The 13,215-nt window shown below is 36.0% G+C and overlaps 1 protein-coding gene across 1 annotated transcript in view; it reads left to right on the top strand.

The window, feature by feature from the left end:
- The window catches only part of enc (R3H domain containing protein encore), a 67,833-nt gene that overhangs the window by 54,080 nt on the left and 538 nt on the right, over positions 1-13,215 (top strand). Inside the window, exons 21-31 of the mRNA XM_090117468.1 lie at positions 221-332; positions 1,016-1,089; positions 1,686-1,776; positions 3,698-3,770; positions 4,948-5,044; positions 5,707-5,844; positions 6,171-6,353; positions 8,257-8,372; positions 11,485-11,564; positions 11,879-12,066; positions 13,115-13,163. Coding sequence (XP_089973594.1) covers positions 221-332; positions 1,016-1,089; positions 1,686-1,776; positions 3,698-3,770; positions 4,948-5,044; positions 5,707-5,844; positions 6,171-6,353; positions 8,257-8,372; positions 11,485-11,564; positions 11,879-12,066; positions 13,115-13,163 — 1,201 coding nt within the window. The remainder of the gene's footprint in view (positions 1-220; positions 333-1,015; positions 1,090-1,685; positions 1,777-3,697; positions 3,771-4,947; positions 5,045-5,706; positions 5,845-6,170; positions 6,354-8,256; positions 8,373-11,484; positions 11,565-11,878; positions 12,067-13,114; positions 13,164-13,215) is intronic.

Raw genomic sequence — 13,215 nt, 5'->3', positions numbered from 1 at the left:
AAGTATATTGATTGATTGTTCGATCGATTGATTGATTGATTGTTCGATCGATTGATTGATTGATTGTTCGATCGATTGTTTGGTTGTTCGATTGATTGATTGGTTGTTCGATCGATTGATTGATTGTTCAATCGATGGATTACTTGTTCGATCGATGGATTGATTGTTAAATCGATTGATTGATTGTTCAATCGATTGATTGATAGATTGTTTGTTCCAGCTGACGTCACCGTCGCAAGCTATGGTCACATACCAACCGGATGTAACGGAAATACAAAATATGATGGCCCAAGCTAAAATCACGCCGGTGCCCATACAGGATCCTAATATACGTGAGTTTTAAATATTTATACATTACTAGCGGTCCGCCCCGGCTTCGCCCGTGGTACATGTTTATGTTTTCTTTCCATAAGAACCATCCACGTACTTCAAGGAATATAATAAAAAAAGAATTATTGAAATCGGTCCATCCGTTCACGCGTGATACCGTGACCAAGGAAAACGGGTTTCATTTTTATATATATAGAGTTTGTTTGCTTATTTAATTTTTCAAATAAGTCCATTAGTTCCTGTGATTAGCGCGTTCAACCAATTTATTGAATTTTCTGTCAAATGTTGCCTATTAAAATGATTACTATAGCTGTTTAGATTCGGAATTTTTTTTGCATGATTGTATCTAGTTGCTGTTTGTATGTCAATGAAAAGAAAAAAACTGAATGATAGTTTTTAAGACGTAGTAAGTAGTTCCTAAGATAATAAAATAATTATTTATTTGATACTTTATTGTACATATATACCAAACATGGAAAACGAAGTACAATACTTAAAAAAAAGAAACACAAAGGCACATACATGCAAAATGGCGGTCTTATTTGTTAAAAGCAATCTCTTCGAGGCAACCCTGTTGGCACGGAACGTTGAACGAGAACGCGATGGCACAAAATAAACAATAAGAATATGAATAAATAATACATACTTAGTTATTATTCTTTTAAAACCCTTCTTTCTATTTCAGGGCCCGTTTCGATAGCCAACATGATGTATCCGGGTATACCACAAGGGTATCCGTTCGTCAATCATTGCAGACTCGTGAGTTTTTTTTTTAATTTAAATTTATGTATTAGGTTTTACATTTAAGATATACAATGTGGAGGAATAATGTTTAGTTTAGATTCGAACTTGCCCTGCTTTTCTGGCCGGCCTTGCGTTTCCTAGTTATCGTTAAGCCTCCCCCCTAAATTTTGTTTATTTATTTATTTATAATTCTTTATTGAACAAAATATGAGAAAACAATAGTATGCAAAAAGAAGTAGAAATACAAAAGCATAATTTACCCAAAAGGCGGCCTTATTGCTAAACAGCAATCTCTACCAGGCAACCTGGCAGGAGAGGAAATGCAAGAAGATTATGGGATAGTGCAAAAATACAAACAAAGTTATGTGAATTTGCATTAATATTCTGAAACAGTCACACATACAATCAAAATGGAACTTTAGTATACGATTTATTGGGTCTTTTTCTTTCGATGTACAAGACAGTTACGTAATTTTAACATTTTCGCCCGATTCATTTTTTATTCAAAAATTATGCCTTTTTTAAAGATTATTACATTTTGTCCCCTACACAGGACTTCACACACGTTAAAAAAATAAATAATATTAATATTAATTAACATTAATTCCCAGGATCAAGGCATGCAACCAATATATCAGCCCATGGTGGAAGAACCGAAACATTTGCCGCCTTCACCGCATACAGATAACACTTTTAGGATAGGTAAGATATTTATTTGTAATATTAACATTTTAATAAGTAATTCTATAGCTTATTTGCTATTCTGATACATGAGCTACATCACTGCCAAGTATTCTCAAAATTCGTTCAGTGGTTTTAACTCTTTCACAAACATACACAAACACAGCCTCACAAACTTTTACATTTTAATATTAGTACAATTAATCTTATAACTAGTCTGGTCATAAGTTCTGTCATTATGATCGATTTTAAAATTTTTCATGTTTACCGCCAATTTATTTTTCACGTTAGATTTTTGAATATTTTACGCATTTAAAAATGAAACATTTTATTAGAATAAAATATTTGTTACAATGGAGTGGACGCAAAAAGAAGACAGAGTCGCTGTTCTCGCTCTGCATCCTTGTGGTTACGCGGAGAGTAACTTTTTCAGTTTGATTAAAAATTTACAAATAACATAGAGATTTGTTGATCGCCATATAAAACTATTAAAGGAAGATTCAAGATTAGAAAATAGCTAGAGAAGTGGTCTTCCTCGCACGGTTAGGTCAACGGCAGTGATTAATGTAGTATGGGCGCGAATAAGAAAAAATCCGGTCCGAAATCAAAAACAGTTGGCACTGCAGATGAGCCTTAGCAGAACCACAGTTAAAAGGGTGTTTAACGAGGACCTAAGACTACGGGCTTATTGTAGAAAAACATCGCATCTTCTTAACACACGCTTGAAGAAATTAAGACTGGATAAATGTCAAGCTTTACTTAAACGATACGCGAGAAAAATGCATCGTGAAATCCTGTTTTCAGATGAAAAAATTTTTACAGTGGAGGAGTGCTGCAACAAACAGAATATCAAAGTGTATACCCACAGTAGTGAAGAAGCGTGTAAACGTGTATCTCGAGTCCAACGCGGCCATCACCCCATATCAGTAATGGTTTACCTGGGAGTGTCTTATTTTAGCCTAACAGAGGTGTTTTTCTGTGAAAAGGGTGTGAAAACAAGTGCCAATGTTTACCAAAATACGGTCCTGACAAACCTCGTAAAACCTCCTTCTCAGACCATGTTAAATAATAAGCACTGGGTATTCCAGCAGGACTCAGCACCTGCCCACAAAGCCAAGAGTATCCAAAATTGGCTGGCCGCCCATCAGATTGACATCATTCGTCATGAAGATTGGTCATCTTCTAGACCGGACCTGAATCGTCTGGATTATAAAATCTGGTAATATTTAGAGGAGAGAACCTGCGCTAATGCCCACCCAAATTTGGAGTCACTCAAAGCATCCATTATTAAAGTATCTGCTGAAATAAACATGGACATGGAGCGTGCTGCGATAGACGACTGGCCGCGGAGGTTGAAAGCTTGTATCGCAAAACATGGATGCCATTTGGAATAATTTTTATACGAAATTATTAAGTAATATGTAAGCTTTATTGCCACATATAAAACAATAAATATATAAAAGTAACTTTTTATTTATTTAATAAAACATATGTGACAGAACTTATGACCAGACTAGGTATATAAAAATGGATCGCAAAATGTGTTGGTAAGCGCATAACTCGAGAACGGCTGAACCGATTTCGATAATTCTTTTTTTATTATATTCCTTGAAGTACGAGGATGGTTCTTATGTAGTAATTTGTACCACGGGCGAAGCCGGGGCGGACCGCTAGTAACTATATTATAAATGCGCATATTTCATAGTCTTGTCTTAATGAATTAGTATTGGTGTATGTAATTTGTAACTTTTTTAAGGCATACAAATATTATGCAATTTTTTCAAAATACTTATTTGGAAAAATTTTCACCATACGAATAATGTATCATTCTTCACTATCAATTTATTCTATTATTTCATTCGTATGAAAAACAACTCCATCAATGTAACGTAAAAAAGTGTTTTTACATACGATTAATAAAAACATTAATTTTATTGTCTAGATCCAAGTTATCCATACGCTACAGAGTTCAACGCATACAGCGGATGTTCAGAACCGATGTTACAACAAAGGGGGTATGTATTTTCATTTTTAACTAGCTGTGCTCCGCGGTTTTACCCGCAGTGCTCAGCTCCTGTTGATCTTAGCGAGATGATATTATATAGCCTATAGCCCTCCTCGATAAATGGGCTATCTAACACCGAAAATTCAAATCGGATCAGTAGTTCCTGAGATTTGCGCGTTCAAACAAATAAACAAACTCTTCAGCTTTATAATATTAGTATAGATATAGAATACTTATAACGAGATGTACCTAGACCCAATTTTAGGCAAATACTTTTTTGAACATAAGTTTTATAATTCATAATCTTATTTTTTTTTCTAATCGTATAAGAATAATGAATATAACAAGTATATTTTTAAATACAGTTTTATAGCATTCAAATGCTTTGTATATGAGAGATTAAAAAAAAATACAAGAAATCGATCACGAGGCGGGATACGAACCCGCGCCTTTTTGCCAAACCGGGGCAACGCCTAGCAGGGTAGCCGCTAGGCCACCCGTTATTTAATATTTTCTCATAAGCCTCTTTTTATAAGCTAAAAATTTATACTAATATTATAAAGCTGAAAAGTTTGTTTGTTTGGCGCTAATCTCAGGAATTACTGATCCGATTTGGCAAATGCTTTCGGTGTTAGATAGCCCATTTATCGAGGAAGGCTATAGGCTATATATGAGACGATATCACGCTAAGACCAACAGGAGCGAAGTAATATGGGTAAAACCGCGGGGCACAGATAGTTAAAAATACAGTGGAATAGTGAAACTCATAATTTACATTCATTCATCATAAATTATAAACAACATATTTTCTTCTATTTTTATGAATTTATATTTAAGTATAAAGCATTTGAATGCCATTAAACCAAAAATATCGAATTCAAAGAGAGGACATCGCCACTACACTATTTGTAACACGAGTTAGAGTCAATCGTCTCAAACTCATTTTTTTTTTGTTACATACATTGTTACATTCATTGGTTTTAATTGATAAGTTTATTCATATTTTTTTAATAAGATAAACAATATTTATTTGTTACATTGATGATTGGTTTTAATTCATAAGTAATAAGAGGCAGAATATCTACAAAGTGATACTACTACTCTCTAGCCACCCCGCGCCGCGCACAGATTTTGTTCGTGGTGTCCTCTCTAGTAATAGTACCTCAATGAATTCAATATATTTACAGCTACAACATGGGCTACGGTCAAGTTGAAGTCCCCACCATGGTGCCTTCGTATCCCGTACCTAATGTTATATTGCAACCGCCTATGCAACATTATCCGGTATATGTATTTTTATGTATATTTTGATTATAGTGGAAATGAAACTAGAAATCACTACATAGTATAAAACAAAGTCGCTTTCTCTGTCCCTATGTCCCTATGTATGCTTAAATCTTTAAAACTACGCAACGGATTTTGATGCGGTTTTTTTTAATAGAACGAGTGATTCAAGAGGAAGGTTTTAGTATATAATTTATTAGGTTTCAGACAAAGCGGGTGAAGCCGCGGGCGGTCAGCTAGTAGTAAAATAAATAGTAAACGAAACCAGTTTGGAACTCAATAAAATTGGAACTTGTATACTACTACTACTACTATATGTATATTATTATGTAAAAGTAGAAAAAAATATGATATTTTACAGGTTTTCATACACCGTACAGTGCCCTATACTAATTAAATAAAGCTTAAGTAAAGGACTATTGAAACAAGAAAATATTTTTATACCTATAAATATAGTTATTGTAAACTTACTTAAATGTGAAAGTATGTTTGTCTGTTTATCTTTCTTTCACTTCAAATTGATTATCATCACTTATATGATGTCGTTTTTTAATCTGGATAGTTAGGAGACTAGAAAGCGTCTTTAATACGCGTTTGGAATGTTATTATTTAAATCAAAATATATATTTTTTTCTACAATAATGTAATAATCTCGATTCCAGTACCAAGAACCGATCCAGTGGCAGAACGTACAGCAGCCGGTCGCCATGGCAACGGCTGCGCCGAAACTGATGCTGCACGACGTGTATCCGATAGTCTGTCCCAATGTGTATCAGCCTTACAACGTTGTTTATCCGCAGGTTTGTAGAAAAAAAACTATGTTCAAACTTCTTTTTTTTTTTTTTTTTTTTTCAATATAAATTTGCAGTCGTAAAAATTTTTGACCTACCTTTTTTAAGTTGTAATAAATAATTTTTAAGATGCAATTTTTAAATAACTAATCAATATGCTTTAAAATTGTATTGTCACCAATCCTTGAAAATGGCGGTCCATACTTAAAATTCCACAGTTCGAAATAAATTTGTGACTAAAAACTTAAATAGTGGGGGAGTAAGACGGAATGATTAGTGCCGCCATTTTAAATTCGTTTCTTTTTTGAAGCTGCTTCTAATTAACTTATTCCCAGGTGCTCCCACAACCGTATCCGGTGTGCCAACCGGTGTACCCGCTAATCGACAAGACACCGGAAGTGCATCACCAACGCACAACGCCACAGATGCGCAAGCGCAACTCCATCGGCTCCGCTAGAGACACTCCGCACGAGAGGGAGGGGGGGGCCGAGATTGTGAATAAGATACAGCAGATTAAGGTAGGTATCAAAAATGAGTGAAAAAATCTATTTCTTAGGGTATTTACTAGCATTCACTAGTGTTTACTACACTTCACTACTCTTCACTAGTGTTTACTATAGTAGAGCCATTTTAATAGGCAACATTTGACAGTTCAGCAAAATTCAACAACGTAACCTAGTAACGACGACATAGAATAACATGATATTTCGTTTTGTTAGAACTGCACATTTGCTTAACTTTTTTCAATTACGATTACATATTTATAATAATAATGACCGATGCAACTAATTTTAGGATTTGATTTTACTGATAAACCATTCTAAACATAATAAACATTTTCTTATTTAAAGAACTGACGTCGCTACAATTTTGTGTCAATAAACCTTTTTTCTTTTTAAATACCAGAGACGTTACTCTAAAAATCGAAATCTGACATCTAGAATCGAATGCATTGATTACTTGGGAATAAAAATCATCATAAATTATTGACATGTGTTTCAAGTTCGATTGACGAATGTTTAAAGTCCGTATCGATTAATTCGCTTTAATCGATGTTTTTAAGCAGGTTACCACCCTATGAAGATAAAATTGATAGACGTCAAATGTTGCCTATTAAATTGGCTCGACTATAGCATTCACTAGTGTCCACCAGCATGTGTTATGGAAACCAGATAAATAAATAAATATTATAGGACATTATTACACAAATCGACCTAGTCCCACAGTAAGCTCAATTAAGGCTTGTGTTGTGGGTACTAGACGACGATAAATATAATATTATAAATACATATATAGATAACACCCAGACTCAAGAACAAATAATTGAGTTCATCACACAAATATTTGCCCTGACCGGGGATCGAACCCGGGACCGTCGGCTTTACCACTGCGCCAACCGCGTCGTCGAAGATGGCTGATTAACATACATAATATATAAGTTTAAATAAATACTTATACATATTAGATAATTAGCACCCAGGCACAGAGCAAATATCACCCAGGCACAGTTCATCACACAAATGTTTGCTCCGGGTGGGAATCGAACCCACGACCAGTGGCTTGGTAGGCAGGGTCACTACCAACTAAGCCAACCGGCGATTCAAAATTCACCGGAAACCATTGAGTTACTATTTACTACGTACTAGAGAGGCCATCGCTACTACACTTTTTCTAACACGAGTTAGAGTCAATCGTCTCAAACCATTTTATTTTGTTACATTGATTGGTTTTAATTGATAAGTTTATTCATATTTCTTTAATAAGATAAATAATATTTATTTGCTACATTGATTTGTTTTAATTTAAAAGTAATAATAGGCAGAATTTTTGCATATTGTATGACTCACTAGTCGCCCCGCGCCGCCGAGCTTGTCGCACAGATTTTGTTCGTGGTGTCCTCTCTATAATAATACCTCAATGCCGGAAACAAGTTTTTTCACCAGCCATAACCAAAGCAATGAGTGTAAAGTGTAAACCAATATTTGACTATTTGAATTTACACAGGCCTACACGTCTAGTCTTTATCAGCCTTTATTTACATTCATCAAACAATCCTACTAATAATATTATAAATGCGAAAGTTTGTGAGGATGGATGTATGTGTGTATATATGTTTGTTACTCTGTATAGACCACCGTATTTGTTGCGACAGGTTAGTGATAACCCCCATAGAAAGAAAGAAAGAAAAATAAGATCTTTCTTTCAATCCCATAGCTAATTTAGTTTAGAATTCCACGCAAATACTACTGAACCGTTAACCGTTTACAAGAAATTTAGTAGGTACACATATATAATGTAACTTGGATTAACACATAGGATAGGTTTTATCCCGGAAATCCCACGGGAACGGGAACTAAGCGGGTTTTTTCGAAAACGCGGGCGGAAAGCTAGTTAATTATAATTACTCTATTGTTTTTTCAGGAGCAAATGGCGACGATAAACACGAAAGAGAAGAGAAGGGAGGAGTGGGGGGGGAACAGTGGGAGCGGCATCCTGGGCAGTTATCCCGTCAACGCGTACAGTGCCAGGGTTAATGGGTGAGATTTAGTTATTTATATATTAAAACTAGCGGTCCGCCCCGGCTTCGCCCGTGGTACCTACATGTTTAAACTATCCTATCTCTCAAGTTGGATCGATAGTCCATTGAATAAAAAGTTCTAGAGTGCGTGAGTTAGTAACGTAAGATGTTTCTTCGGAAACATGTCAAGAGTCCCTAGGTAATAAACATACTAAAACCCCGGGACACTAGGAGGAGCCCCGGAGTGGGGGGAGGGGGGAAATGGGTCCATTTTTTCATTTTTCGCTTAAATCTCAAAAGCGGTACATGTTAGAGAAAAACTTTCAACGAAAAGTTGAAAGGCTATAAAATTATCTACAAGTTGTACCGAAATCATTTTTTCCTATATCCTACCGTTTCTGAGTTATACGCAGTAAAAAATGATTTTGGCTCAAACAATTTCCCCATACTACACATCAATCGATCAAAAAATATTTATTTCTTCCAAAAAACTCAAATGTGCAACTTGTGACCGGTACTGATAGATTGCTCTTAATTAGGTCTATAATTGGTAAAATAAACACATTCCTCCATGGAAGCCTTTAGGAGGAATCTATTGTCAAAATGTTATATTAGGGCAGTTTGAGTTACTGAACTTGATCTTTTTATTTTTTTCTTCCAAAAAAACTCAAAAGTGCAACTTGTGACCGGTACAGATAGATTGCTCATAATTAGGTCTATCATTGATAAAAATACCAGATTCCACCGCGGAGGCGTTTACGGGTAATTGAATTTTATTAGGGTAGTTACGATACTTGAACTTATTATTTTTTTTCTTCCAAAAAACTCAAAAGTGCAACTTGTGACCGGTACTATTAGATTGCTCTTAATTAGGTCTATAATTGGTAAAATAAACACATTCCTCCATGGAAGCCTTTAGGAGGAATCGATTGTCAAAATATTATATTAGGGTAGTTTGAGTTACTGAACTTGATCTTTTTATTTTTTTCTTCCAAAAAACTCAAAAGTGCAACTTGTGACCGGTACTGATAGATTGCTCTTAATTAGGTCTATAATTGGTAAAATAAACACATTGCTCCATGGAAGCCTTTAGGAGGAATCGATTGTCAAATATTATATTAGGGTAGTTTGAGTTACTGAACTTGAACTTTTTATTTTTTTTCTTCCAAAAAACTCAAAAGTGCAACTTGTGACCGGTACAGATAGATTGCTCATAATTAAGTCTATCATTGATAAAAATACTAGATTCCACCACGGAGGCGTTTACGGGGAATTGAATTTTATTAGGGTAGTTATGATACTTGAACTTTTTATTTTTTTTCTTCCAAAAAACTCAAAAGTGCAACTTGTGACCGGTACCGATAGATTGCTCATAATTAGGTCTATCATTGATAAAAATACCAGATTCCACCGTGGAGGCGTTTACGGGGAATTGAATTTTATTAGGACAGTTAGTTAAAAAGTTCAAGTATCGTAACTACCCTAATAAAATTCAATACCTCCTAAACGCCTCCATGGTGGAATCTGGTTTTTTTATCAATGATAGACCTAATTATGAGCAATCCATCGGTACCGGTCACAAGTTGCACTTTTGAGTTTTTTGGAAGAAAAAAAATAAAAAGTTCAAGTATCATAACTACCCTAATAAAATTCAATTATCCGTAAACGCCTTCGTGGTGGAATCTAGTATTTTTATCAATGATAGACCTAATTATGAGCAATCTATCTGTACCGGTCACAAGTTGCATTTTTGAGTTTTTTGGAAGAAAAAAATAAAAAGATCAAGTTCAGAAACTCAAACTGCCCTAATATAACATTTTGACAATCGATTCCTCCTAAAGGCTTCCATGGAGGAATGTGTTTATTTTACCAATTATAGACCTAATTAAGAGCAATCTATCAGTACCGGTCACAAGTTGCACATTTGAGTTTTTTGGAAGAAATAAATATTTTTTGATCGATTGATGTGTAGTATGGGGAAATTGTTTGAGCCAAAATCATTTTTTACTGCATATAACTCAGAAACGGTAGGATATAGGAAAAAATGATTCTGGTACAACTTGTAGATAAATTTATGGCCTTTCAACTTTTCCTTGAAAGTTTTTCTCTAACATGTACCGTTTTTGAGATTTAAGCGAAAAATGAAAAAATGGACTCATTTCCCCCCTCCCCCCACTCCGGGGCTCCTCCTAGTGTCCCGGGGTTTTAGTATGTTTATTACCTAGGGACTCTTGACATGTTTCCGGAGAAACATCTTACGTTACTAACTCACGCACTCTAGACCCCCCTTGGAGGGACTCATTCAATGGACTACGAACTGCACATGGTGTGCGAATTTTATTATAATCGGTTAAGTGGTTTAGGAGTCCATTGAGGACAAACATTGTGACACGAGATTTATATATATTAATAAGATTAAATTAAAAATTGCGTGTGTGCCGAGCACACGTGTCAGAAGTGAAACTTCTTTGGCAAGATTCAAAAATTCCAAAATTGTTGCCTTACTCCACGACGAGACGGTATTGCCATTTAGCGACCCTTGAAATTTTACTCTCAACGCGCCTAAACAAGTTTCACTTCAATAATTCGCACATTATAATATTTAAGAATAAATTTAAATGGTGTCTACTATTGGTACTGTCCATTTGTAGAAAAAGCATAAAATTATATCGTTATTTTTGAGTTACTAGTTATTAGACAGACAGACGTGGCGGAGGTCTGTTTTATAATATTTAATTATAGTTTTAGCAGACTAGTTTATCTAAGAGCGTATACGCACTATGCGGGTAGCCGCATTGCGGGTAGCCGTCCGGCTGACCGCAAGCACAATTATGTACGTAATATTCATTTCTATGCGCACTGCGATGCGGCTACCGCAGACCGCACAGTGCGCATAGAAATGAATATTACGTACATAATTGTGCTTGCGGTCAGCCGGACGGCTACCCGCAATGCGGCTACCCGCATAGTGCGTATACGCTCTAACAATTTCCCTTTCTCACTTTTAATCAATCCTTGGCCAATAAGAATTAATTGTATTACATAATAATTTTATCCATTCGACTCACAAAACTTATTAAAAAAAGGCTCGACCAATTATAATGTAATACTTAATTATTATATTGTTCAAGTCGGCCCAACGAAGAAGCCCAATTAAGTTCAGCGGCGCGTGCGATAGTCAATTCCATTAGGAATATACAGGCGAAGAATTGTAAGTATTTTAATTAATTAAAGTGAAACTTTTATTACATCGTCTCAAACTTTTTGGTCTGTGTAGCGCATGTCGCGTGTATCGCTACTGTAAGTAGGTATACCTACTCGGCAGCCGACCGTCACGCGACATGCGCTACACAAAGCAGTGTTCGGAACCGTTCGAACAGTTTCACTTTTACCGTGGTTTCATAAAACCACACAACATTTTTTATTTTTGTATCACTGTTTTTTTTTTATAATAAAAAATAATTTATTATTGTTGTTCATGTATCAATGTGTTCAATAAAGCATTATGTATTATTATTCCAACAGACCCAGAAACACGCAAGTACGACTACACACGCACCGACCGGCCGTCGTACCGGCGTCCGGACGACCGGTTCCGATCCGATCGGTCGGATCGGAACGATCGGATCGAACGTCGTGACGGTGACCGGAGGGGCGGGTACAGGGATAACCCGTTCACTGTGCAGTATAGACCGCCGTATTTGTTGCGACAGGTTAGTATCTATACAGGGTGTCCCACTATTGGTATACTAAGCGCGAAGAGACTTGTAGTTTAGCATACACTGATCATGTAAAAAATTTAAACAACAAAATTACATCAAAAATTTTTTGCTCAATTTTTCCTGAAAATCCATGTTTTCTTCTCTAGCTTCGCGCAGCCGGCATATACCGCTTCGCTAATGTGAGAATTTTGTCTATGAAAACATAATCTTAAACGATAGCTCACGTGCGGGTGGCAAAGTTTGGCGGGTTTCTTGTTATGGGTGTACACATAGAGTTTTAAGAATTCATCTATTTGAAAAAAAATGCGTCTGGAATTTTATAAGTATTTTTTACGAACTCAGCGTATGCAAAACTATAACCTCCTTTGAGCTTAGTATACCAACAGTGGGACACCCTGTATATATAAAACTCAAAGGTGACTGATATAGTGATCTATCAACGCACAGCCCAAACCACTGGACGTATAAGAGCGTAGACGCACTATGCGGGTAGCCGCATTGCGGGTAGCCGTCCGGCTGACCGCAAGCACAATTATGTACGTAATATTCATTTCTATGCGCACTGTGCGGTCTGCGGTAGCCGCATCGCAGTGCGCATAGAAATGAATATTACGTGCATAATTGTGCTTGCGGTCAGCCGGACGGCTACCCGCAATGCGGCTACCCGCATAGTGCGTCTACGCTCTAAGGCTAAAATTTGTCATGCAGGTAGATGTTAGGACGTAGGCATCCGCTAAGAAAGGATTTCCCGAAATTCTTGCGGGAACGGGGAAAAACGGGGAATGCACGTACAAAGTCGTGGGTGGAAGCTAGTTGAATATAATTATTGAAGTGAAACTTCTTTAGGCGCGTTGAGAGTAAAATTTCATGGCGATACAGTCACGTCATGTAATACGGCGACGATTTTGGTAATCTTGCCAAAGAAGTTTCACTTCTGACAGGTTTACATGGTATAATTAAATCAAAAGTACTACTGATTAAAATTTAGGCTCAAAGAAATATCTATATTTTTTGTATGTATAAATATTTTTTTGTACAGATGTCTCCCGGTACGTGGTGCAGGCGTTCACCGGGACCAGTCCATCCAGGTAATTATTATTAATAATTAATATAATTAAAAATAATATTTTTTTTAAGAAT

The sequence above is a fragment of the Colias eurytheme genome, chromosome 28, assembly GCF_061535395.1.
Source record: "Colias eurytheme isolate Ceu_HAF_F1 chromosome 28, ilColEury1 Martin Lab GWU primary, whole genome shotgun sequence".
In the NCBI taxonomy this organism is placed as follows: Eukaryota; Metazoa; Arthropoda; class Insecta; order Lepidoptera; family Pieridae; genus Colias; species Colias eurytheme.
This window is presented reverse-complemented; position numbering and strand designations above follow the sequence as displayed.